The 26,906-nt window shown below is 41.5% G+C and overlaps 3 protein-coding genes across 4 annotated transcripts; 2 read left to right on the top strand and 1 right to left on the bottom strand.

Moving 5' to 3' along the window:
- The first annotated feature begins 2,858 nt into the window (after nucleotides 1-2,858).
- On the top strand, nucleotides 2,859-14,937 carry pif1 (PIF1 5'-to-3' DNA helicase homolog (S. cerevisiae)). The gene is made up of 13 exons (XM_058065980.1): nucleotides 2,859-3,009; nucleotides 3,184-3,757; nucleotides 3,938-4,061; nucleotides 5,105-5,230; nucleotides 5,335-5,488; nucleotides 6,290-6,404; nucleotides 7,163-7,269; nucleotides 7,372-7,511; nucleotides 9,183-9,289; nucleotides 9,377-9,464; nucleotides 11,238-11,383; nucleotides 14,314-14,505; nucleotides 14,641-14,937. The coding sequence occupies exons 2-13, from the start codon at nucleotides 3,197-3,199 to the stop codon at nucleotides 14,695-14,697; spliced, it is 1,917 nt and encodes a 638-aa protein (XP_057921963.1). The 5' UTR covers nucleotides 2,859-3,009; nucleotides 3,184-3,196; the 3' UTR covers nucleotides 14,698-14,937.
- Nucleotides 14,938-15,842: 905 nt separating this feature from the next.
- On the bottom strand, nucleotides 15,843-18,465 carry LOC131124970 (cytochrome b-c1 complex subunit 6, mitochondrial-like). The gene is made up of 5 exons (XM_058066000.1): nucleotides 18,415-18,465; nucleotides 18,184-18,330; nucleotides 17,397-17,447; nucleotides 17,095-17,256; nucleotides 15,843-17,019 (listed from the first exon to the last, which is right to left on the bottom strand). The coding sequence occupies exons 1-5, from the start codon at nucleotides 18,448-18,450 to the stop codon at nucleotides 16,987-16,989; spliced, it is 429 nt and encodes a 142-aa protein (XP_057921983.1). The 5' UTR covers nucleotides 18,451-18,465; the 3' UTR covers nucleotides 15,843-16,986.
- nsun4 (NOP2/Sun RNA methyltransferase 4) lies at nucleotides 17,609-25,933 on the top strand. Of its 2 annotated transcripts, none has more exons than XM_058065988.1 (8): nucleotides 17,609-17,734; nucleotides 19,022-19,241; nucleotides 19,372-19,519; nucleotides 19,610-19,764; nucleotides 19,986-20,146; nucleotides 20,220-20,344; nucleotides 20,416-20,548; nucleotides 20,656-25,933. In XM_058065988.1, the coding sequence occupies exons 1-8, from the start codon at nucleotides 17,717-17,719 to the stop codon at nucleotides 20,797-20,799; spliced, it is 1,104 nt and encodes a 367-aa protein (XP_057921971.1). In that variant the 5' UTR covers nucleotides 17,609-17,716; the 3' UTR covers nucleotides 20,800-25,933. The 2 variants fall into 2 exon arrangements, with proteins under 2 accessions (XP_057921971.1, XP_057921969.1); XM_058065986.1 differs by lacking the exon at nucleotides 17,609-17,734 and adding an exon at nucleotides 18,445-18,604.
- Nucleotides 25,934-26,906: the final 973 nt, after the last annotated feature.

The raw sequence follows: 26,906 nt of genomic DNA, 5'->3' as shown, positions 1-26,906 counted from the left end.
AAAATGATCTACCCACTACAAAAATGCAAAACATCTATTTATTTTCAAATGTATTGAGGATTATTTGTACGTACAATGTATGTTGATGTACCTTACATAACCAAATGAGCCAATATTGCAAAACACACATAATTAACTATTAACATTTTTTGTAATTACCTGAGTTTACTTTGATGACTTGCACTGAATTGAACCAGCCAGGGATGCATAGTCCGGACAGTAGCTGCTGATAGCCAGCCTCAAGCACACTTCCAAATGTTTATCAGTCATGGATAATATCCGTATCATAATATCCGTATAATATTCCATATCCGTATGGAAGTGATATGTTTTTTGCCTTTTTACTTGGTCCAGTTTTTGCCTTTTTACTTGGTCCAGCTGCTTCACTCATTTTAGTGACCATAAACTTTAGCGAGGGCTTAAAATCTCGCAATTCGCCGACTAGCTTAGCACTTTGCATCGTTGTTTACGCATGAGCGGTGACCTAAAGGTCAAAATTCAGTTGTCATCTGACTGGTTGTCCTGTATGTCAATCAAGTAACGGGGATGGATGATAGGCTGACATGGTAAGTTCTGCTGCACTTAGAGACGTTGTTTGATTTGATTGGTCGCCCGAAGGGCAACATTCAGTTGTCATCTGAATGGCTGCCCTGTATGTCAATCAAGTGACGGCATTGATGCTGGGATGATATTTTTTTAATGTCACGCCGCGATCGACCAGCGATCGACCAGTACCACCTCCGCGATCGACCGGTAGATCGCGATCGACTTAATGAGCACCCCTGACCTATACAGCGTGTTATACATTGCAGACGTTGACGTGCGGCAGGCTCATACGCCCACCATTCTAAGGGGATCAGCAGAATAGAAAATGGATTCTAGTAAAGATAACGAGTAAGTGCATGTACGTATAAACTGACAACCGTGTTAATGAATGACACTCCTTACTTTGAAGTCATATTTGAATACGTGACTCATACCACCTTTTATTATTAGACTTTGAAACTACGAGCTGATATTTCTGATCACATTCCACCATCTTCTGGGTACTATTTCCAAACAGCCTCATTTGACTGCATTCCGTGCGTGCACACAAATTGTACTATGGAGACTGAGCGCCAATGAGGTAAATATGCAAATATACTTCAGTCATGCAACACCAATTTGGAAATCTAACGTCACTTGTTTCATTCTTCTTGGAGCTTGATTTAGCATATGAATTAGCATTTCAATTACAAACATTAGATACAAGAAATGGGAAAATGCAAAAGCGGCATTCATTGAAGCAAAGAAAGCTGAAACAATCACAGAGTTCTCGATCTGCTAACAGCCGCATGCATCCAGACGCCTCTCACGCCGAGCAAACACAGGAAATAGAGCTTTGTGGCTTAAGGGGAGCTCCGTGTTTCATAAAAGTTCAATTGCGTTTGAGAAGATATACCTTGCAGCGAACAAAAGAGGGAACAACTTATCCTGGCTCTTCTTCTGACTAAATCATACATTCTGTGTTTTTTTCTTCTTCTCAGCATACATGTAGTCTGCTGTGCTCTCCGGTCATGGACACCTGGCTTGAGAGATACAGATAATTAGCTACTGGACCAGGAGGAGGTCCTGATTCCGCTGCAGCGTTTTTGTCACTGTCAGTGTGTGTGTGTGTGTGTGTGTGTGTGTGTGTGTGTGTGGTGGGGTTGATAGTTAAGTGGAAGGTTAGGCAGATGTGCCCTTTAGTTTGACAGACGAGTAAGGTAACCTAATTCTGTCTGGAGCTCCAGTACTGTTTTTTAAAAAAAGGATGCTGTCAGCTCCAAGCCATCAGCTTGTGACTCATTATTGGGATTTTAAGGTGCTGCTGCCACTTATCACGTATCACGTACGTAGATACAATGTTCAGACTGAAAGAAGAGAAGCTCCCTAATAAGTTTGTATTACACGCTCATGTTTCGAGTGGAAAAAAATGAAGTGAAATTTGCAAATAGTGTTCCTTTGAAGCCTTTGAGGAAATAAAAGGCCGGCCCACACACTCAGAAGTAATGAAAAAGCGTTCTAATGCATGCTACTGCTGACTAAAATCAACACTATGCGCGCTCAACATCATTTTAATACAACACAATGTGTTGAGCTTTCAATTTGTAAACAGTGCCTACTGTGAAACTAATTGGATGTCATTTCCCATTTCCACACCATAACGCTGGGAAACGATTGTTAATGTCGGTTCATGTGAATTTATTTGGAGCACAGAGTATTAAATGTGTGCTTTGGAGGTAGAAACGTGAGGTGATGTATCGGGTTCAAGCGCACGGTGTCAACGTAGTGTTTACTGTAAATGTACTATCGGCCGTTGGCACAACTAACAACTGAAATTGCAGCTCAGATGTTGTAGTTTTCCTCAAAGGAATATTATTAGACCTGAGCTTCGACATCCCTAAAACAACAAATATTAGATGCACCGTTGAAACATGTTGATTGTGTGCCGGTATCTGTTGGTTTGGCTGATTTGTTTATATGAGAGCACTGGTGTTTATGAAAACAAAGTACGGATTTGCTTGCTAAAAGCTGCTATCGTTGTCGATCGATGTCAGTCTTGCCTACTAAACTGTAATATCTACTGTCATATTTACTGTAATATTTACTCAAAAGGCACGTCTCTTTAAGTTTAAATAACTCGTGTATATAACAGTCAAACGTATTGTACATATATGTGTTTATATTTCCTTCACCATTATTGGCATGCACATAACGTTTACACTTCAATAGCCCAACAAATACGCTTTGTAGCCATTTCCGGAAATACGGACGTATAGTGACGTAATGAACGTGCGCGCTTTGTATTGGTTCGACAAAATCACATGGTTCCTCTGCGCGCTTTCCCATTGGCTGCGTTGTTAAATCTCCTTACCCGGATTGGCCAGGAATATCCTTACGTGATTGGCTCAATTCACGCACGCTGACAATTTGAAATCGGCGTTTTCGTTAGATTCGCTGAGAGGAGCAAAAGCTGAAACCTTGCAGGTAGATATAAATATGGTTTTAATCAACCACGATGCACGCATTTCGATCATTTAGTGTTTTTTTGTTGTTGTTGCATTTACGCAGGAATAAGTGAACTCGGGATGTTTGTTGTTGTCAGCTTTTGTGACCAAGCTGTGATTAATTTGTGTATTTATATGGCTTCATGACTTGTAGGAAAGTGGCTCCAATGTCTGGACCTGAGGATAGCAGTGCCCAATTGCAGTGTTGTGTAACAACCGAGCACCTAAATGCGTCAGGACAAGCCACCCGGAGGCAGGTCATCCGCAAAGCAACTGTTGTCCTGGGAAGAAATGAGTTCCAGGAAATCATCCTTCGCATCCACGACGGAAAAGTGCCGCAAAATTATCCCCTGAAAGACTTCAAACTTTTCACCAAATTTGCCCGTGATGGGAAGTGCACCGTCCAACTGCTCCCTGAGAACATCCAGGTGCTCATCTCCAACTGCCCTCCCGACCAACTCGGCCTCTTCCTGAGAACTCTGGGCATCAAACACCAGGCCAGGATGGGGAACAAACCTCTGAGCCACCGAGAGAAGCTCAAAGCGGGGCTGCCACGCAGCTTTGAGGCCATCAGCCCCCTGCAGCAAAAAGACCTCCAGAAGGTCAATGAGCTCAGAAGCACCTGGAATGGTCCTCCCAAAGGCCTTTCAGACCGCACTAATAGGAATACGGCAGCAGGAAGTGGACAGCAGGTCAAAAGATCAAGGGGGGTCTGTGACTTCAGCCCCGTGAGTACATTTTGGGTCCTTTTAGAACTTAGTTTGAGGACTGTGTTGATATGGAGGAAAGGAACGCGTGAAACACAAATGAATGAATGGACAGCATGCAAAGCGCTATTGCTAGTGCTAGTATTGCTATTGTGTATTTCCAAAGGGTTGAACCGGAATATGCACATGTTGTTATTTCAGGTGAAAGCCAACCCCAGCAAGAAGCCCATTCTGTCTCTACCGTCACGGAAGCTGAACAAAGGACAGGCTGCCGTCCTCGGTGCTGTGCTGAGGGGAAAGAACGTCTTCTTCACAGGCAGTGCAGGTGTGATGATATCAGTAGATATCAATCAGCTAGCATTTGTTTTCCGCTTTTTATTTTTTTAATTCATTTTCCGCATATTGCAGTATTTAGAGAAACAGAAATGCCTTGATTGTTTTGGGAAGACTCCTGGCTGGTTCTTGCTATGCGGAGATCAGAGTGCTGAGTGGCCAGCTGTGGCCAAACTTTTTCCACGCATACTGAAAAATGAAACTTTGAGATCATGTAAACCAACACATGTATACTATATGATAGGAAGTGGCATATATTTCAGAAAAAAATGCATCTCAGTTTTGATATAGGTGGAAAAGTGTTAGTTCCATGAACCTTTTTTCCCATTACCAAGTATTTGCACATTCTTTTTGAATAATTGTATTTAAATTGTATTTTCGTAATTTTATAACTTTATTTCCATAATAACTTTTCCCCCAACCAAATTTTCCAAAGACTACAACTTTATTTTGTTTTGTTTTTTCATATCATGACTTTAAAAAAAAAATCAACTGCTGCTAAAAGGATGTTGTTTTTATTTATAATTTTACTGGTTTATTCTTGTGAAAGTGAGATTTTTGTTCTTGTTAGAATGCAACTTTTTTGACTTTATTCTTGTAAAAGTACATCAGTTTTTTTTGTCCATTTCTGCTATTTTTGTATTTCAACTTCTTGTAATCATGATTTTATTCCCATACTATTTTGAATTGATTATCTTAATATTATAACTTTTAAGTTAATTTTCAGTGTTTTGTTTCTCACAATATTACAGCTTTAAAAATATGAATGTAAGAAAAAAACAAATGCAAATTATAATTTGTAAACATATTCTAACACAAAATCAAAGGCAGTGTTGTGATCATCTTTTTGTGATCATCTATTCAATATTAAATCGGTCAACTTGCCCAGTCTTTAACACACCATTTTAGAGTGGGTTACTGGTGTGTGAGTGAAAAGGTGTGGCTCATAGTCTGGAAAATACGGCGAAAACACGCCACCATCTAGTAGATGCGTCAGTCTTTGCCTGTGGTAAATAAATTCCCTTATGCTTTCAGGGACTGGGAAGTCCTTCTTACTGAAGAGAATAATTGGGTCGCTCCCTCCAAAGAGCACCTTTGCTACTGCCAGCACGGGAGTGGCTGCATGTCACATTGGAGGAACAACGCTACACAGCTTTGCAGGTCAGTCAGGCTCTGGCAAAATAAAACGCGGTGAAAATGATGTAAAAATTCCGATTTCAAGCAGCATCGCTGATTTGCTGAAATCCCGTAACATGCACATCCAGGTATTGGCTCAGGCTCCGCCCCATTGGAACAGTGTATCGAGCTGGCCCAGAGGCCCGGGGTGCTGCAGCACTGGACCGGCTGTCGACACCTCATCATTGATGAGATCTCCATGGTGGATGCTACATTCTTTGACAAGCTGGAATCCGTGGCCAGGTGAGATCTTTGGAACTAAACCAGGGGTCGGGAACCTTTTTGGCTAAGAGAGCCATGAAGGCCAGATATTTTAAAACGTGTATCTGTGAGAGCCATATACATTTTTTTAAACATTGAATGCAATAAAATGTGTGCATTTTTATGTAAGACCAACAGTTTTAGATATAATGGGCTCTAATTACGTAGACCAGGCACACTACCCCACGCCAATGGGGTGTGGCCAGCACACTTTCGTGAGCAGCGCAGTGTCTAATAATAAATCAAATACTTGTTGCCATTAATGCAACTTATGCTGCTGCATAGTTTTGAACCGTATTCAGTATATTTCATTCTTTTGGCCATCTTCACCAGAAGGCTTGGTTTTGCAGCTTTAGCTATTTGACTAAAGGAGGAAAGTTTACATTTACATGTTTTTTTGACATCTCAATGACCGAGGTAGACTACAGCATTACCCAGTAATAATCAAGTTTTGGTGTTTGACCTGGAAAATATCATCAGGAAAGATAGATATGGTCGGCCGTATTGCAGTAGAAAATAGATGGACGAATTAAAATGCATAAGAAAGTTGTTGATTTTGAATATTATTTTTAACAGTCATTTCTGTGATGGTTTACTTTAAAATGTTAGCAAAAATACATTTTTATTGTGGTAAGAAATGCTTGAGAGCCAGATACAGTCATCAAAAGAGCCCTACCTGGCTCCCGAGCCATAGGTTCCCTACCTCTGATCTAAACCAACAACAGCACCTGTCCTTGTATTCTTATTGTAGAACCCCGTTGAAGATTTCCTCTTTGCTCACAGGTCGGTGAGGAGGTCCACTGAGCCGTTTGGGGGCATCCAGTTGGTTATCTGTGGGGATTTTCTCCAGCTGCCTCCCGTCTCGAAGGGGCAGGAGAAGGCCAAGTTCTGCTTCCAGGTAGATGATTGCTTGTGTAATGTATGATGTGTCAAAATACAAATGATTTCATTTTCACTCCCATGTTAAACGCAGCTCATTTAAGCTAGACAGCGAGCTAAACTCGAAATGCAGAAATAATATAAGCGTATTTAGATCACCGCGAGGTGGAATCAGTCAAAAAAAGTAGAGCAAGTGATTGCAAAGCACTATTCAATAGCATGGTAGCACTAAATGTCTGCAACATTTTTTTTAAATGCTAGTATGCTATTGTTAGCAAGCTAGCATTAAGATGCTAAGGGTTCATATGGGTTTATATAAGTAATGTGGGCTCTTTAATTTCCCCCACTGCGGGCTGTGTGAATTCTTTCATTTAGTTTTTTTTCCTTGCAGTCACTTCTTATGATAGAAAAGAAGGCTAAGCGATTGAGGGCCAATTATTTTTTTGTGGTGAGGGATTTGAGAAGCCACTGTGTGACACATGGAGGGTGTCACCTATTAATTGGCACAGGAAAAGGCAACCAAACATGAGTCTGTTTGTCACTGGTTGAGGTGACTGGTGGTTGCAATCTGTAATATCACCGCCAGGGGGCACTAAATCACGACATTAGGATGATGTCATTCATTTTAGCGTTTTAAAAAAACCTATCAAATGCAATTATGTGTATTAGTACTATAAACAATAATGTGCAGTACTGGAACTGAAATTGGTTTCACATAAATCATTGAGATGTGTAAAAGTATAAAATGTCTGTTTTTTTTATTTTTAAATTGATTAGGCCAGATGTTGGCGTAAAGTCATCCAGGTCAACATGGAGCTAATGGAGGTGCGGCGACAAACAGATGAGTCGTTCATCTCCCTCCTCCAGGCGGTGAGGGTGGGCAGGTAATTTCTAATCCAATTCCATCACAGTCTTTTTTTTTTTTTTTAAAGCCTTTAAATATTGAAACAATTTCTTCGCGCAATGGCTTGATCAACTCCACACAGGGCAACAGAAGAGGTCACGGCCAAACTGATAAAAAGTGCCTACCATCAGGTGGACAGAGACGGTATCGTAGCAACCAGACTGTGTACACACAAGAACGATGTGGAGCTCACCAACGACAATAAGCTGCAGCAGCTGCCAGGTCTGAAGTGTTTCCTACGTTTCCTCTCAACTTTGGAAGGTTTTGTTTTGGATTCTGGTGAAAATGGGCAAAAACAAGTCATCTTGCACGCGTCTCAGACCCCGTTGGTTACGGTTGCTCAGTCATTACTTATGTATACTTATGTATATTTGACTTTTACCACCCTTTTTACGTGTGTGTGTGTTTGAGACGCACTCATTTCAACAGGTGAAACTACTCACCCTTTGAAGGCACTTGACTTGAGTTAAGGTGTTTGCAGAGTTTCATGCTAATCATGAGCAAAATGCTTTCAGCTACATGCTATTTATGTTAGCATGTACTTGGTAAAATTCATTCATTCATTCATTTTCTACCGCTTTTCCTCACGAGGGTCGCGGGGGTGCTGGAGCCTATCCCAGCTGTCTTCGGGCATAAGGCGGGGTCGCCAGCCAATCACAGGGCACATATAGACAAACAACCATTCACACTCACATTCATACCTATGGACAATTTGGAGTGGCTAATTAACCTAGCATGTTTTTGGAATGTGGGAGGAAAGCGGAGTACCCGCAGAAAACCCACGCATGCACGGGGAGAACATGCAAACTCCACACAGAGATGGCCGAAGGTGGAATCGAACCCTGGTCCTCCTAGCTGTGAGGTCTGCGCGCTAACCCCTAGACCACCGTGCCGCCCTCTTGGTAAAATTATTAGGAGAAATGTAAATGTTCCTGGTTTCTTATATGTTTTGCAGATTTGTCACTCCAAACCTAAATGTCATTGCCCCCAAGACCAATTAACTGGTTTGGCAATAACTTGCAATTAGTCTCTTACAGCGCTGTAGGGGAATTTTGGCATCTTTGCAGAATTGTTGTCATTCAGTCACATTGGAGGCTTTTCCAGCATGAAGCCTTTTTAAGGTCACGCCACAGCATCTCAATAGGATTCAGCTCAGGACTTTGACTAGGCCACTTCAAAGTCTTCATGTGGCTTTTGTCTTGGATCATTGTCCTCCTGCAGAACCCAAACCCTGGTTTCAGGAAACAGATGGCCGAACATTCTCTTTTTCAGGATTTTTTGGTAAACAATTCATGGTTCCATTTATCTCAGCAAGTCTTCCAGGTCCCAAAGCAACAAAACAATCTTAGACCATCACACTACCACCACCATATTTTACTGTTGATGATATGATCTTTTTCTGAAATGCGGCATTACTTTTACGGCAGATACAATGGGACAGACACCTTCCAAAAAGTTCAGCTTGGCCGGCCACTCCTGGAAAGGTTCACCACTGTTCCATGTTTTTGCCATTTATGGATAATGGCTCTCACTGTGGTTTGCTGGAGTCCCAAAGCTTTAGGAACTGCTTTACAACCTTTTCCAGACTGATCTCAATTAATCCCAGTATGTTTTCCCAGGGAGGGGTTGATTTTTTTTTTCTCTCTTAATAGTTACACTGAGAACTGTGCTTTTTAAAAAAAAAAAAAAAAAAAAAGTGTTGCAAACATGCAAAAAATAAATCAGGAAGCTGGCAAACACATTTTCACACCACTCTATATGACTCAAAAAGTACAAATTGTACTACTTTTGGTGTTCTCCACGTTTGAGGTGCTACTGTGCATTATTTTTCATTCTCCATCTGCCTTGAAAAGACTTTACAAGAAGTGAAGTAAAGTTCTGCTTGTTCTTCAGGGTCAGCGAGACAATTCGAGGCTCTGGACAGCGACCCGGCCTTGGTGAGGACCATAGACGCCTACAGCCCCGTCAGCAGACTGCTTCAACTCAAAGTGGGAGCCCAGGTACTGTGGTTTTGGGATAATCAGTGTAACGCTGTTCACCAGTGACGACACAGCAGTTATCATGGATTTGTTTGCTTCGTCATCAAGGTCATGCTGACAAAGAACCTGGATGTCACTCGGGGACTGGTCAATGGAGCCCGAGGGGTTGTGGTGGCGTTTGAGCCTGGAAAACATGGTTAGCGCGAGGCTTATTTCATTATTAGTGCAAGCTGTGTGGAGGACATCATCCTTAAATGTGAAAACTCAATTGGCACTTGGATTTGGAAGAGTTACTGTTAAGTCTGAAATCATTTAGATCAGGGGTCGGCAACCTTTACTATGAAAAGAGCCATTTCACCCACTTGCCCACTAAAGAAAAATAGCCTGGAGCCGCAAAACGTTGTATGTTTAAAACAACATTGGAGGGAAAAAAAAAGACGAGTTGGAGTACTCTTGCTAGTACTGGAGATAAACTTTTGTTTTTAAATGAGCTCTAATTTATTTTTTAGAATCGTCAAATAACTCATTAATAATAATTAATAACTCAAATAACTCAAAGTATTACTCATTTCCCTTCATGTTAACCTGTCAGAGAGAACTGGATAGCATCCTGTCTGCTCATTCAGTCACCAGTCAGAACTCAGTCAGGATGCATTCATGGTCTCACACAAAGTTGGATTTTTGTAAACTCATAACAAAGACGTGCATTTTCACCACACGGGTGCTAAAAAATATTCAAGCATTGCAAAGGGAGCCGCAACAAAGAGGCTGGAGAGCCACATGCGGCTCTGGAGCCGCGGGTTGCTGACCCCTGATTTAGATAAAGTACTTTTTTTTGGCTAAAGTTTATGCTAGAGATAGTCGTCCCTTCACGCTTCACTCTATCATGTTTTTAATAAATGTATTAATTTAAATCCTTATTTCATGGTTAAATACAGACTATTATTAGTCCAATATGTATTATAACAAAGTTAGTTTTCTTGTGTGTAAAATTAAGCATTTTCCAGCATGAATTCTCTAAATGAAGTGTGGATGAAAATACACACTTAAGGCATTCAGAAGATGCATCCAATGGCATGATGATAGTTTTCTACCCCGGTCACTAAGGTGTCAATAATGTTACATTGATGAGACACCACAGAAAGTACTATACAAAAAAAAGCCAATGTTAGTTTATATTATGTTTATATTATATAATGGCTTATTTTCTCTTACGTTTGCTGCACGGGGTAATATGAGTGTAAAAGTGACAGTAGGGGGTGATTTAATAAGGACTCTTCTTCTTCTTTCTCTTTGGGCTTTTCCCTTCAGGGGTCGCCACAGCAAACCAATCTCCTCCATCCGACCCGGTCTTCTCTCACACCAACTACCCTCATGTCCTCCTTCACTACATCCACAAACCTCCTCTTTGGTCTTCCTTCTACCAATATATTCACTATCTCTCCTCTGGACATGTCCGATCCATCTCAGTTTGGCCTCTAACATGTAATGTCCCTCTGATGTACTCCTTCCTGATCCTATCCATCCTGGTCACTCCCAATGAGAACCTCCGCATCCTCATCTCTGCTACCTCCAGAGCCAGATAGCATCTAGCATAATCTAAAAAGCAGGGGTTTACATAGACTGAGGCAGGCCTCCACCGGGAGGTGCCAGGAGACATTAGGGTGACGTAGCGTCTTGAGAATAATAAAGAAAACCTATTTGTAAAACCCTCTAAGCTGCAGTAACTTCTGTTATGCTTCATGGCAAAAAACCAAATCTCAAGTACTCTACTCTTTAATGAATAAATCATTCATTTTGGGTGTAAAAAGTAATAATAAATGTTCTATTTCAAATGACCCATTCATGAAATATATAAAATCATCAAACATATGGCCAGGTATGTCCTAACTATGTATTTAGTCATGCCTATTCGACGAATAGATCGATAGAGACAAAATTTTGCCTCACTTTAGATTTTTTTCCACAGGACTCCCACGCGTGCGCTTCCTGTGTGGTGCCACTGAAGTGTTGAAGCCTGAACGCTGGGTGTTTAAGTCCGGGGGCGGAGCCTACCTGAGCCGACAGCAGTTGCCACTCAAACTGGCCTGGGCCATTTCCATCCACAAGAGTCAGGTGAGCGACCACGTCGCCACAAATGATAGAATCAACTCTCGTCGTCGTCTGAGTGGTTACATGAGTGGTTTCTGTTGTCTTTCTCCTCAGCCACTTGATGCATGTCTATTTTTAATTACGTTTGCCACACAATCAGATTATTTGTCTGTATCTAACTCCACCCACGCTGCAGTCTCCAAGCGGACATGATGTTTCATCGCTTTGATTCAAGGTCGAAATATTTCTGCATAAATTTGGACAAAAACGTCATTTCTTCCTGTCAATTCCGGCCTCATTGAAATCCACATACAGGATGGTGTAACCCACTCGCCGTTCTCTCAGTGGCACAAAGAAATTCCATCACGGCAGGTGAAATAAGACCATAAAAGTTCCAGACGTTCCGGTCGCCCTCTGGAGGAAACATAAAGTCAGCCCTTAATTTCTCATGCAGCCTTTCCCAGTAATCGTGTACGTATAAGACGTCAGCGACTGTCAGGAAAGAGAAGCAAATGCCTTCTGTTGACGTCAAAGAACGTCTGCCATTAAGCGGGTTTATGACAGCCTTTCCAGTCCGTCTCTTAATGAGGACCTATTATGCTTTTTCCACTTTTCTGACCTATAAATGTAGTTAGAATGTTGTATTCTCGTGTCAAACCATGCCAAAGTTTCTGATAATGAGGTTTATGCATTTGGAAGTGAGCCCTGAAAGAAGTTAGGGATGGCTCAAAACGCTCGGTTTCAAAAGGCGTGGTAAAACTGACCCTTTGTGATGTCACAGAGGCGCACTTCCTTATATGGGCGTGGTGTCTCTGCCCTCCTCCAAGCTCTGCTCCTCTGTTTACTTGCTAACAATGGCTCGGGCAGGAGTTCCAGCAAAACAAATGCTTTTTAATCTGTCAACGGTATTTCACACTGCACCGTTTTGTAAACATGGTCCACTACGCAGCTGGACTAGCCGACGCCTTTCCAACATGAATTGGTCGTGTAATCTGAGCAAGCAGTAAGTAATAATTTATTAGTGTTAGGATGTTATTAATGTCCTAACGGTGTTTATTTTGTGTAAGTCATGGAGCGCTCAAGGCGCTTGCATAAAGGGAGCGGGCGGGGTTGCCAATAGCCGTTTCCCATTGCAATTGGGGTCCACATTAGACGTTAGCAATGCTGAAGAAAACCTAATGCTAAAATGCTAAAGCTCTTTTCTTGAGAAACGTCATACTGCCTCGTCTCTACTTCCGGATCGGATTGGGAATGTTAAACGTTAAAAGCCAACATTTTAAAAAGATACATCGCCGTTTATCATCAACTCCTATATTGTTGGCAGCGAGTGACCAGTGTGACCAACCACAGAAGAGTGGGCGTGCTTGGAGGCGGGTGGAATAAATGCAAACAGATTATTGTTGTGGAAAGCGCAAAATCCAAAGATATACAGCTGAATAGGTGCAGATTCTGGAAGAACTATAACGCTTTGTGTGCTGGTTATCATGTGTAGCTGCATATTTTCCATGATTCTCCATATTGTTTATCACTGGCTTTTATTGGTGACGGTGTGGACATTGAAAGGGTGAACGAAAATACATTTCTGTGGATCACAATAGATGAAAATATGAGCTGGAAACCTCATATATATACAAATATCACAAATATACAACATAAGGTGGCCAGAAATATTTCAATATTGAACAAAGCAAAATTTGTTCTCAATCAGAAATCACTCCACACTCTTTATTGCTCTCTGGTTCTACCATATCTTACTTATTGTGTGGAAATATGGGATCATAACTACAAAAGCAATCTTCACTCGCTAAATGTACTGCAAAAAAGGTCAGTAAGGATAATTCATAATGCCGCTTACAGAGAACATACTAACTCCTTATTTCTAAAATGACAAATACTTCAACTTGCTGATATAGTTCATCTTCAAACAGCTAAAATAATGCATAAGGCTAAAAATAAGCAATGAGCTAAAAATGTCATCCAATACTTCTCTACAAGAGAGGAGAAATATGATCTCAGGGAAGAAGTACATTTGAAACACTTCTATGCTAGGACTACGTTATGCTAGCCATAGCATTTCAGTATGTGGAATCAAACTATGGAATGGATTGAGTAAGGAAATCAAACAATGCACAACGATGAGCCAATTCAAGAAACAATACAAGCAGTTGATGTTTGCTAAATCCAAGGATGAAGAGTCTTGAACCAGTCATGATGTGCTATATATATCACTATATTGACACGCACTATGGTACACATTATGGCATTGGATGCTCATATCACCGAGTACGAGGTGCATTATTTAAAAAAAAAAAAAAAAAAAAAAAAAACTTAAACTGTTTTATGGAAAGCAGGAAGTGAACAAATGTAACAGTTAGTGATTGTAAAAGTACCAGATGGAGGGGTAGGATTTAATAAGCTTTGCTTCTTCCTACTCCTTTTGGACATGTGGAACTGGGAACTGATTATGGGATGCATTCAATTGTAATCTGATGCATGTTCAAATGAAATATTACCATAACCATTACCATTACCATATTGTACTGTATGCTGCACAAGCTAACTTGCTCGTCACAAAGAAGCATTCAGTTTAGCAGTTTGATTTTCAAATGCGACACATTGCCATTAACGTGTTCGATGCTACCTTTAGCCTTTTTCTCATCAGTCTCTCTCACATCACAAATCATTGTCTGTCTTGATGGTACGTTCCAATATCCTGACCTCAACAATTGGTTGGAGACCAAACAAGAGAGGGAGAGACCTCTGGGTAATTGAGTTCATTTGTCATGACCACCGTGTCGGCAATGTTTAATCTCCACCAGAGAAAGCTAGACACAGCAGCTGCACACGTGCTGCCTTGGCAGGAAATGAGATCACTGTAGAGTGGTCGTTGGTAACGGTAGTTGGAGGAGGAGAAGGTGAACGCACTTTTAATGAGCTTTTCTTCATTTCTCCAGGGTATGACATTAGACTGTGTGGAAATCTCTTTGGCTCGTGTTTTTGAGAGCGGCCAAGCATACGTGGCCTTGTCTCGGGCTCGCAGCTTGGAAGGTCTCAGGGTTATGGACTTTGATCCGCGTGTGGTCCGGGCTGACCCAGATGTTCTTCTGTTCTACAAGAAACTGAGGAAGGAGAGGCTTCTCATGCAGGTGAGTAAAAACCCGTGTTGTCGTATTTAGCCTATGCTGTTGTGTATCTAACACAGACACAGGGATGACATTGCGGCCGCTACGTTACACTGGATTGACAACATTTTACTTTGTGAACTTCCTCCGTCTCTGCAGGCCGCCATGGATGACTATGTTGACAGTGGCAACAAAGAGAATCTCTTGTGGGGATAGTTCTGCACCATCTGTACGCTTTCAGTTTTATTGCACTTGCTATAATGACAATGTAGCCACATGGGGGGAAACCTGATCATCAAGGAAATCCATTCGGGGACTCTTTCAGTTCCCATTTTACACAATGTGGTCATACTGCCACCATGTGTTCAGTAGTGACTTTTTATATTTTTTTTAATAAAGCGTTTAAATGCCTTATTTATTGTCATCATATTGTATAAAATAAAATATTTTTCAGTCAACTCATGTTTTGATATTTTTTGGAACGGATTAAATTGATTCAATTTTATGTTCATATGTAGAGTAACTTGCACGTTTTGAGATTATGTGGAGCACATAGTTTTTTACTTGGTTTTCTCTATTCCCTCAGATCGTGTTTTTTTCTTTTTACAGTGCTGTGAAAGTGTTTGCCAATTCCTGATTTATTTTTTGCATGTTTGTTACACTTGAAAGTTTCAGATAAAAAAAAAAATTCCAAAATCCATCCATCCATTTGTACCGCTTATCCTCACAAGGGTCGCGGGGGTGCTGGAGCCTATCCCAGCTGTCTTCGGGCGAGAGGCGGCAGCCGTGGCCTTGTGGGGGACAACCCAAAAAAAAGCATCACCAGATATTGAGAACTCCGTCTGAAAAAGGTCAAAGCCATTTCTAAAGCTTTGGGAATGAGAGCCATTATCCACAAATGGCAAAAACATGTAACAATGGTGAAACGTCCCAGAAGTGGCCCCAAGAGAGCAGCAATGACTCATCCAAAATCCTCACTAGGGTTGCAGGTATGCTGGAGCCCATCCCAGCTGTATTTGTGCGAGAGGCGGGGTCACCAGCCAATGATATAAACAACCATTCCCACTCACATTCATACCTATGGACGATTTGGAGTGGCCAATTAACCTAGCATGTTTTTGGAATGTGGGAGGAAACCGGAGTACCCGGAGAAAACCCACGCATGCACGGGCGGAACACGCAAAGTACACAGATGTCCAAGTGGAGATTTGAACCCAGGCCTTCCCGATCATCTGTGTGGCCAACATGCTAACCACTCGGTCGCCGTGTGGCATATTGCCAGAAGGCTTGAGTTTAAGTTTTGTTAGTTGCCATTTTGTAAAATGTTTATATAATCTTGCTGAGTAATGACGGTATTAAACTGGTAAGAAAATGTTTATTTCGAGGTCAAGGGGTAAAATCCACGACCCTGCATTAACAAAGCATGTTATATATATTTATTTATATGAACTGACCACACATTAAAAGTCTGAACCTGAGTTTTTCTGTACCAGCAGGAATTGATTATGTACCAACTGGCTCATTCCCTTAAAGCAGGGGTGTCAAACATACGGCCCGCGGGCCGGAACCGGCCCCCAAGGAGGTTCGATCAGGCCCGCAGGATAATTTGAAAGTGGAAAAAATGCATAAAAGACATGGAATTAATATTTTTAATTCGCTGCAATTCATGGATTATCCGCTAATGGGCGCACTCTTTCCATCAGAGTAGAAGACAAGCCGCATCACTGAGACAGACTGAAAACAGCAGACGGTATCAATGCGCCATCTGCTGCTTGTTACGACGTTGTTAATACCTTGGTCTCTACCTCTCCGCTACACCCTCATGAGCCAAAATGTCGTTATCCAAACGGAGAAAAGTAGATAAGGAGTGTAGAATTTTCAAAGAAAAATGGACCACGTCCTATTTATTTACAGAGATAAATGGTGTGTTTGCAAAAAGTTTCGGTATTGAAGGAATATAATATTCGACGCCACTACGAGACTCATCACAGCGAAAAACTACCAGGGTACCCCAAATTAACAGCCCTGGCTGCTAAAATTTTGTGCATGTTTGGGACAACCTACCTTTGTGAACAAATTTTCAATGCATATTTGTGAATGATGAAAGTAAATTGCACATTTATCTAAGGAAATATGAGGTGTTTCATGAAATGTTTTGTAAAAGGATAGTTCATTAAATTTCAATATTTTCCTAATGTTCCTAATGTGCTTCTTTACACCAAAACAAAGGAAAGACATGATATTTTGGTTATTTATAGCAGAGTATGGTATAATTTTAATGGTCCGGCCCACTTGACATCTCCCTAGGCCGTATGTGGCCCACGATGCGAAATGAGTTTGACACCCCTGCCTTAAAGCAATGTATAGTGAGGATGGTGTGTGTTCAGCTCGGTTTCTCCACACAGCGTACTGTATTAATATCGGGAAATAACTTTCAGGCACTTCCTACTTATTTTACAGTTATAGTCATGTCAATCACACATCTGCAGTTGCGGGTCGGGCTGATTATTTGACATTGTGGAACAGCTTGCTTGCTACCTGTAAGGAAAAAATAAAGAGACATTAGAACACACAGAAAATATCTCCTGTGTAGCGCATGTGTGGGTCACTTACACAGTGGTCACGTGCATGCAGGAAGTCAAACAGCTCTTCTGTGCACTCTTCTTCAGTGTTCGATCTGGACGACACACGGGCCTCGCAGAGCTCCAGACGCTCCTTGTAGTGCACACAGTGTTCAGTTTCCTCACACTTGGCTCGGATTGTTTCTAGGGGGTCCTGAAGGGGACATAAAGGTGTAAAAACAGAATAAACTTGCAGTGGTTGAAACCATATACTACTACTTACAATAAAGGTTCTTGTATAGTTGACCTATTTCTGCCTTACAATCACTCCTGTAGACGCATAAAGGAACCTACCACCAGGTCTTCCTCTTCTTCCTCCTCTTCCTCTTCAGGGGCATCCTCCCCCTAGCCAGTGATGGAAATAAAATACATGTTAAAAAGCGCTTTTAATACTGTTAAAAGTAATCTGCAATCTCCCTATTTTCATTTTTGGTTCCTACCGAGGTGTATACAAGTCAATAAGGCGGACCTAATTTTCTGTAGAATCGTTGTTTCCACATGTGCATGTTTAATTGTTACACCAATAGAAATTAAGATCAGTTGTTGCCATTAGAGCTCAAAGGCCAATAGGTGCTAAAGGATTGAAAATCTTCTCTCTAATTCCCTCCTAAGGCATGTGTGCAGCCATTAAGGTACAGTATATGTGTTTTGTATTGTTTTCTTTTCAGTCGTTTAGTTATTAGCCTTATTAATGATTGTATATTTGTATTATATGACCTGTAATTTATTGTATTTTGTATCTTTTGTACCCTTTTAGTTCTCACGTTGGTTTTGTAATAAATCGATCAGTAAAAGACAAGAACTAGTAGCTGTCTGATCGTTGCACATCCGAGGGAGTTACAAGTAGTCCTATGTTGTTTTAAGTGCACAATTGCCGTGAAAATCGATGGAAATCACATGTTAGCGTTACGCTATATTACCAGCGCCCTCAGTTGGACATGTATAAGACACATTTCATCGGCAATTTCCTCATCAGGTAATGTAAAAGCTCCCATAACATTGCAGCGCAAGTTTTCAAATAACACAAACTCAGGCTAAGAATGATCCTACCGGCAAAAATAATTACGATCTTTTTATATACCTCGTCTTCAGGGTCGCCGTTAGTGAGCATTTCTCTCTCCGACACCATATTTGCGCTGAAATTGTCGCCAAAACGGACACAAACCCGAGTGTGCCTCCTGAGCAGATATCCGTCGAGGGCGATAGGTCGGTCACACGCAGGAAGCGTCTGGGAGGTTTTCCGGGTGAAAGCAATATTATTGGATAAAGTGTGTGATTGAAATCAATGTAGTCCAATTGTATACTGGTACACCTTAAAGTCCCGCCTACTCCAGCAGTTTTCCGTCATCCGGAACTTTTAATTCCTGACGTTGAGCCATGCCGGGGTGAGAAAATTGGCGGACTGAAACATGCCGCTTCGTTTAGATGCCACACTTTTAATCCGAAAAATTAGGAATTTGAGGAGTTTAACGTTTAGAAGACATCGAGTTAAAGAGAAATGGGTATGTATGTAATGGCATTAATATTATACAATTGATTTTCCTGTTCTCACCGTGCCTCCCACATTCCAAAAACATGCTAGGTTAACTGACGACTCCAAATTGTCCATAGGTATGAATGTGAGTGTGAATGGTTGTTTGTCTATATGTGCCCTGTGATTGGCTGGCCACCAGTCCAGGGTGTACCCCGCCTCTTGCCCAAAGTCAGCTGGGATAGGCTCCAGCATACCACCGCCACCCTAGTGAGGATACGTGGTAGAAAATGAATGAATGAATAAATCATATTCCTTGAATAAGCTGAAAAGTGTCACATGGTCTGTGCAAGATGTGTTTGTAGATATAGAAGAACATATTTTGTTGGTGCGGTGTAGTATGACACCAGACTGCGATGGCAATTAACATATTGTTGACTTTTTACAGGCTGCTTCTCGACCCAAGCACCCTCCTACCAGTTTAGCTCAACAGCATTTTGATGTGACCTACAACACTCAGCTGGGGCAACTCTGGCCATCGGCTCGAATTGCCCTGCTCTCCGAGAGAAAGTATGGAGCTCTGGTTAATCATTTCTGCAATGACGCTTTTGTAGAAGACCTCCACTCTCAAGGATGCACAGATTTCATCACCGATCCAGACAGAGAAGGTGGGGCAGGACATACTGAAATTGCTTCTCTTAAAATTGCCAAGTGTGGTGTGTTTTGTGTTACTATATGTTATTTAATGAAGTTAATATACAGTACAATTGACTCTGCATCTTTCCATCATTTCTCCAGTACAAGCAGGTCAGGTCTCAGAGTGCAAAGTGGAGAAATGTGATGATGATGATGTTGTTGAGCAACAGTTATCACCCCCACATCTCAATCCTAACATCAAGTGCTTTGTCTTTCCAAGAGGCGATATTACAAGATTCAAGCCAGCGAGGTGAGATTAGTATGATTATGTTAATGATCCTTAGGACGTTCTCTACTCACCACATCTGCTAAGTGCCAGTTGTCTCTTCCCCCCCAAAAGACCAGACATGTCTGGGCTGTTGCGCTACTACTTAATGGATGCTGCGTCAGTATTGCCTTGCCTTGCGCTGGATGTTCACGAGGGCCACAATGTGCTGGACCTCTGTGCTGCCCCAGGAGGAAAGAGCTTGGCTTTGCTCCAGACCCAAGCAATTGGTATGTATTTGAAATGGTGGGTGCTCCCATCAGGGTTTTATGATTTATGCTTTGTGACTCCCGAAATGTTTCACTGTATTTTGTCAAAAGTTCCCCGATGAATGAAATGTGTTTTGACCAACTTTCATTTGAAATTCTTGTAGGTTTGCTTCGTGCTGATTGTCTTTCTAAATGTTTGCGGATAAGGTTAACCATGCGGCATTTATCTGCGCTCTCCAAAGGTTTTTTGTGTTTAAACGACGCCTCTGTGTCTCGGACATTACGACTGAGAAAGGTGCTCCACAGCTACGTACCCAAGCAGCTTTTAAGCCCCGAGAGGCTCCGCATCACTTCCTTCGATGGCACCAAGTGGGGGGAAATAGAACAGAACACTTTCGACAGAGTAAGACGAGTCATGCTTTCATTGCATGTATGCCTCATCATTGAAATACGATTTGTTCTCTTTCTGTGTTTAGGTCCTTGTTGATGTTCCTTGTACCACAGACCGACATTCGCTCATGGAGGATGACAACAATATATTTAATAAGAGCAGAACCGGTGAAAGACGACGGCTGCCTCAGCTACAGCTGGAATTACTACTGTAAGCAGTGAATACACTTTATGATGTCATGTCAGCGACGGACGGACACAAGACCATCTTTCATCTTGCAGGGCGGGCGTGGTAGCAGCAACTCCGGGCGGTGAGATTGTTTACTCCACCTGTACGCTTTCTCACATCCAGAATGTTGCCGTTGTTGAGCAAGCCATCTACTTGGCCCAAGAGAACCACGGCATCCAGCTTCAGGTCCGTATGAAACAACACACACATTACATCAGTGAAAATGGGGATTATAAACCAAATATTTTCAGATATTTCTGTTTTGTCCTCTCCAAAATTGAATCCACATGCAGGTAGTGGATCTGCGACCACTCACACACATGTTCAGGAACACCTTTCACTTCGCTTCCGACCTCCACCTGGGTGAGCTGGTCGTCCCACACTTAGCTGCTAACTTTGGGCCCATTTATATGTGCAAGTTAAGGAGGCTGACATAATTATTGGTAGCTGGGTTTTCACTTTTTGGACTGTACTCGTTTGCTCGCCAAGCTCAGTTTAAAGTGGATGGATGGCCACAAATCAGATAACATTCAATTAGAGTATAAATAAGACTCCAAATATTTTATTGTCAAGAATACACTTCGATGAAATCATTTTGACTCGTGCATTTAACCCAGTACATGTAAGTTACATACTTTCAGGAGTACACATGAGGAACCCAAGCTTTCTGTGTACTGCTAAAATAATAAAACCTTATTGTCCATTTTAGAGGAAATTTGTTGTTTGTTTTTAACAGCATTACTAACACCGTTAGTGTTGTCCAATGGGTAACCTAATTAGTTAAAACATTACAACGGAGTTGCTGATAGTGAAATGTTGTGCCTTCTTTTATACTGATACCTACAGTATATCAACTATCTGTATGTTGCATCACTCATCACGGTTCATGCCAAACACCAGGAACTAAATAGCTAGTGGTAGGAAACATTGTCCCCTAGCGTTTTGAAGGAGAATTGCAAATCACAAGCTCAATTGTTGGTAATAAAAAAAGCAATTACCTTCCCAGGTAACCAATTACATTTATGAATGAGTAACCTTCTAACTATTGCTTTTTTCTGTGAAAATACCTATAACTACATACTAGGGATGTTCCGATCAGGATTTTATTCTGCCAATATCGATAATCCACGAGTGAAATGGACAGATACTGGACCAATACTGATCACATAGATGCAGTGTAAATGTTTAAATCTAGCTATATTAGGCTTCACCAAGGTTTTGTTCTTCTGAGCGCTACTTTTACTTCTCATTTATTTTCATAGCTCACTTCAAGCCAAACAATGCCAATATGTTGTTTTACCACAATATTAACAAAATGCTGGAATCTGCAGCTCACCTTTCTTTAGTAATGAACAGTAGAACATGGGTAAGTTTCAGGTAAATATCAGTTCCTGACTAAAAAGACAGAAAACTAGTTTTTTTTGTGGAAAATATCAATTTCAAGCTTAACTTTCACTTGAACACAGTGTCAGGTTCATGAGCCTCATTTCTTAATAATAATAATAATAATAATAATAATAATAATAATAGTAACCAAGCAAACTGTGAGCAAACCAGTTTTGTAAACTGCAATATTTTAAGAGTTTCATTTATAAAATCATGTAGACCTTGTATATTCTTTGGCCACCAGAGGCCACAAATGAGCTATCCCAAATCTTCCATGAAGCCAATAAATCCATCATATTTTACCTCCCGCTGTGTGTCACATGATAATGCTTTGAGCTTGAGAAATCACAAATGTCTTCCCAAATACACCAGCACCCTCTTTCAGCTTCCCAAAGAGGGCCGGGTATTGGTCAGGTTTGATAGCTTTGCCTAATAATGCGCCACATAGCAGGACTTTATAATGAGCAGGCAGGCCTTGGCTTATTTGACCATCTCAATATGTGCATTACGGTGCTGCTCCACCTCTGTTTTGCATTGGCATCACTCAGAGGTGAAATGTCCCCCTAAATGTGAGCGGCAGAGAGGTGCTTCTTTTTCCATCACATCATAGATGACCCTTTATGTTGTCCCGGCCAGTCAATGTAGCATGAAAAAGGTGTGTAAAAAAAAAAAAAAAAGAAAAGCGTGAGTGTGTGTCTCTAACGAGCAGGGCAAGCGAGAGTGTCATCCACTCTCCACTATCATTAAGCTGCTCCAAGCACACTGACTCCCATCCACATTGGACGGCCACGCTGCTCCCAGATGAACATTAAAAAGGCAGCAGAGAGCTAAAATGGGACGTCTGGCCCGCTTTTGCCCCTCCGCTTTTTTATTCCACAGATGAGTGCAGATAATTATCTCGGCGATTGTGAGTGATTACTGTATTACCGAGGTACAAGGGGGATGTATTGGACAATGCAGAGGGAATTAATGACACATAAAAACTATTTTTGTATTGACTGCTTTCGTCTCCAGGGCCTTGAGTGCCTGTTCACATCTCTTGTGATTACCTAAACATATTGTAAATATGTGTTTCCTATGGGGCCCTTACATAAATTTACATGTTTTAACACTCAGGAGACGGCAGACTGTTAGAGATGAGTTAGCGCTCTATTCGGTCTGTCTCGACTTTATTGAATTGGCCAATGAGGCGCTGTGCAGTTTAGTCTCCATGTATAAGCCAGCCATAGACAGACGCGTGCTGCGTATTAAAAAGATGAATATCACGGGTTTAACCCTGTTTCTCGGAGGCCTGCAGAAACAATTTCTATGATGTCTTTTTGTCAATAAAGATGCAAAACACTCACAGTCTTGCACATTGTCCCTCATAAAGTATTGTACAAATGCACGCATGAGATCATTACAGTCATTTGTGTCCATATTCATCAGTTTATGACTAAAATAAAGTTTATTAAGCTGTTTGGGGGTTAGATTCAGACAACTTTGGAGCAATTCGGCATCAATAGTGGTGTAAAAACCTTGACATGAAATAAAACTTTTATTATCAATTTGCTGCGATGAACCAATCAGAGGACAGAAACATGCTGCCATTATTGCAGGCCAGCTAGTATATGTGAAATATCATTGTTTAGTGTAACAGCTGCGTTATTAATAGTGTTTAAGTGACAAGGGCCAACACTCGTGATTGTGAAGGCCATGTGCAGAATATGGCAACATAAAGAATCTGAAATCTGATTGGACAACATAAATCTTTACACCTAAACTGGAAGCAGTGCAGCCAAGAGACATGCTACCAAATTCAAATAATAGACTATTGGGAATAAATCAATACATTTTCATGGAACAAATACCAGAATTTAAGTTTAAGTGTAGATGAGTGCTTTTAGACCAGCGGAGAAGGCTTTGCTGGCCTTGCCCACACATCAATGGAAACATCAAGGTCATGTAAATGTCATTATATAAAGAAACCTGATATTGTGCTTTTCCAGGCGTTTATAATCTTATTGTCGAGGAAGTGTTTGTCCATTTAGCATTTCTGGACCTTGGATGATTTTTTTAAAAATAGTAATGTTGCCACACAAAAGGTTTCATGTGTTATATAATTAGTGTTGTGTATGCGCAGTATATATATATATATATATTTTTTTTTTATATTACATTTTCAGTATATTTTCTTTGATTTGAATGTCCTCAAAAGTAGGGATGTTCCGATCAGGGTTTTAAGCTGCTGACACCAATCCTGATCATCGATACCGATACCAATCACATAGGTGAAATGTTAATGTTTAAATGTACTACTGAATATACTGTATTAAAAATCATAAATGGGTTTTTTTTTTCTTGAGAGAGAGCTACTTTTACAAAATGGAAATTGGTTTGCCCGCCACTGCTGGCCCCTCCAGCCGCATCCCCTGCCTTCTGAACCAGAGATGCAACCAACACCCTTTTCTGTGCCCTCGGCATCCCGGAGAGGAGACTTTAAAGTAAAAATAAATTTAATTTCTTGTGTTTTAATGATGTTAAGCAGTATTTTTTGCATGTTGGAACACATCTAGGAACACAATGGAACTTTTAAAACCACTCCCAAGATTTACACTCTGTCTACCAAATGTGTCATTTGAAGTATTTTCTCTCCGCCAATGGTAGCTACAAACTTTCCTGGAGGGCACCCTATCTTCTTTTCGGAGGCCCACATTAGAAATGCAGCCGTAAATTTAGGCTGCAACCAGATTAGCGCGAGACAGAATGGGGGTTTTCTTCTCTCTTAAGAAGATTACCCGGGAGGGGCAAGATCGCAGGCGCAGTGTTTAGGAAAAAGGGGACAAGGAGAAAACAGAAGATGAGGTGGAACTAATGGAGGGTGGCCCGAGATGCCGTTTAGACACCTGTTGTTTTTAATGGCTGTCTGTACTATCTTTAAGGCAAGAGTTAGTCCAAGTCCCGTCAGTGCTGGTTGTGTCGTCTTGGGTGTTGTTTATTCAGAGGCACGTTTTGGCCTTGCAGCCGCAAGCCCGATTGTTCCTCTCCTTCAAGTTCCTGCTGGCGCTTTCCAGGAGAGCTTTGATGTGTATCTGGCCAATGCACACTATTAGAGGGATTTCCCCAGGCCTGACAGCTCAGAGAATATGCTGCGAAATGGCCATGCCAGTGGGCTAAAAGAATGCTGGAAACAGGATTAGGATCATTTTCTGGCAGACCTTGTCACCTCCTCAATTGGCCGAGGTTTCTTACGCTGGCACTTTTCATTCTCGGCATGGTTAAAACCTTTAAGGGAACCATGGAGAGGGGGCAGAGAGAGGCACTGATTGAATGGTACACTGTGATTTTTGTGTGGGGAGGCTTGCTCTGGGGGGTTCTGTGTGGTACTGTGAGAGAGTGGCAGTAAAGCAGCGGGCCTGGGAGGCTTGTTCGCAAAACCTTAAACCTTTTAGTGGTGCTTTTGTTTTTCTGTTGTGCTGGACGTGGCGTCAAAAATGTAGAATTTATGCTTCTACTTGTAATGGGGATGAACATTTGACACTTTTACACTTGATTAGCAGAGTGAGTGGCAGACGGGAAGTGATGCGGGCGGATTCACAGTTGAATTTCAACTTGTCGTGGGTTATGACCACAAAAGTAGCCTGTGCGTTAGCCTGTGTTGGGGATTCATTGATTAGGAATCATTGTGCCTGTTCTGAGATTATTCACACCTGCAATAAAAGCCTATTGTTTTGGCAATTACAGTAGCATTACTGACACCTAGTAACCAGTGTAGACGGCTACGTCATCAGCTTTGAATGTTGCTGAAGTCCGACACCTTTCGTAACGAAGAGTCAAAGGAGCAAGGTGTAAATAACAATTTATTATTGTCTGTGTTTATTTTGTGTAAGTAATCGAACAAAATGAACAGCTGTCCAGAAGTCCTCGGGAGCGTTTGGAAGTGTGACCAATCACAGCAGAGTGGGCTCGGTGGGAGGCATGCCGAGAGGAGGGCTTGAGGTGGAGAAAATTACACAGGTGGTTTGGGTGGGAAGCAGGAAATCCTTGGAAACACTATAGGAAGAGGTGCAGAGTCTGGAAGACCTAGAAAGCTTTCTGTGCAGGTCTCATTTGTAGATGCTCTATAAGAGTCCAGAACTCAATACAAAGGCCCAAAAAGGAGTATATTAGATCCCCCAAGCAGCAGAGGCACTTTAGATCCAATCTCAACTAGCTTGTACAATAAACCTCGGATATATCGGACTCGGATATATCGGAAATTCGCTCACAACGGACAGATAAAAAAGAACCGATTTTTCTGTAATGCATTTCCAATAAAAAAATTTTATAACGGATTTCGCCTATTTCGGACAAAATCTCCAGTCCCGTTCCAATGCATTTCCATTAAATTTCCCCTGGCATATATCGGATGGCCGCATCCGGTGGCGCTCCGATTCGCCGAATCGTGACAGGCCGCTATACGACGTCATTTGCAGCGTTTGCAGCGTTGCCGGCGCGTCCAGGTACATTGGAAACATAGTCAAGGAAGTGCCTTTTTATAACGGATAAAATCCCATTTACGCATATACCGGATATAAATCCGATATATGCGTAAAACGGACATTTTCCGGTATACGCATATAACGGATTTCGCTTATATCGGACAAAACCAGTGGGAACAATTGAATCCGATATATCCGAGGTTTACTGTAGTTGAAATAACAGTAGTTCACTCTGCCAATTCAATTGAATATAAAAATAGTTCAACAACTGTTAATTGTTCCCATTGCTCTCCTGGGGGACACATTTATAGCCACACATACGAGCGCAAGTCCAAGTATGTGTGCCTTAAATGGCCTATTTATTCTTGTGTCTGCTATACTGGGTAATCCAAGTGTAAAGGGGACTACAGGGGTGTAGTTCAAGGGCTCTACTGTTAAAAAAAAACTAGTTTAGAAGGTCGTAAAACATGTTTTCTTTGTTCTAACTGTGAAATATTCCATTTATAAGTAAGCAATTTTACTTAAATTCACCTATCACAGTCGGGTCTGGAACCAATTAACCTTGATAAACTAGGGAATACTGGATATGGATTCTCCATTGGAATATACAGATGTACTACGTACAGCAGGGGTGCTCATTAAGTCGATCGCGAGCTACCGGTCGATCGCGGAGGTGGTACTGGTCGATCGCTGGTCGA

Source organism: Doryrhamphus excisus, chromosome 3, assembly GCF_030265055.1.
Source record: "Doryrhamphus excisus isolate RoL2022-K1 chromosome 3, RoL_Dexc_1.0, whole genome shotgun sequence".
NCBI classification, from domain to species: Eukaryota; Metazoa; Chordata; class Actinopteri; order Syngnathiformes; family Syngnathidae; genus Doryrhamphus; species Doryrhamphus excisus.
The sequence above is the reverse complement of the archived record's forward strand: the minus strand, read 5'-3'. Positions and strand labels throughout refer to the sequence as shown.

Excerpts from the sequence above, each read along its gene's own strand:
- nsun4 (XM_058065986.1), top strand. The coding sequence starts at position 18,512 with ATGCCGCTTCGTTTAGATGCCACACTTTTAATCCGAAAAATTAGGAAT. Across the intron at positions 19,242-19,371 it reads CACCGATCCAGACAGAGAAG|TACAAGCAGGTCAGGTCTCA; the intron begins GTGGGGCAGGAC and ends TCATTTCTCCAG. Across the intron at positions 19,765-19,985 it reads GCTCCAGACCCAAGCAATTG|GTTTTTTGTGTTTAAACGAC; the intron begins GTATGTATTTGA and ends CGCTCTCCAAAG.
- LOC131124970 (XM_058066000.1), bottom strand. The coding sequence starts at position 18,450 with ATGACGGAAAACTGCTGGAGTAGGCGGGACTTTAAG. Across the intron at positions 17,448-18,183 it reads ACGGCGACCCTGAAGACGAG|GGGGAGGATGCCCCTGAAGA; the intron begins GTATATAAAAAG and ends ATCACTGGCTAG. Across the intron at positions 17,020-17,094 it reads TGCATGCACGTGACCACTGT|GTAGCAAGCAAGCTGTTCCA; the intron begins GTAAGTGACCCA and ends TTTTCCTTACAG.
- pif1 (XM_058065980.1), top strand. The coding sequence starts at position 3,197 with ATGTCTGGACCTGAGGATAGCAGTGCCCAATTGCAGTGTTGTGTAACA. Across the intron at positions 6,405-7,162 it reads AGGCCAAGTTCTGCTTCCAG|GCCAGATGTTGGCGTAAAGT; the intron begins GTAGATGATTGC and ends TAAATTGATTAG. Across the intron at positions 7,512-9,182 it reads TAAGCTGCAGCAGCTGCCAG|GGTCAGCGAGACAATTCGAG; the intron begins GTCTGAAGTGTT and ends CTTGTTCTTCAG.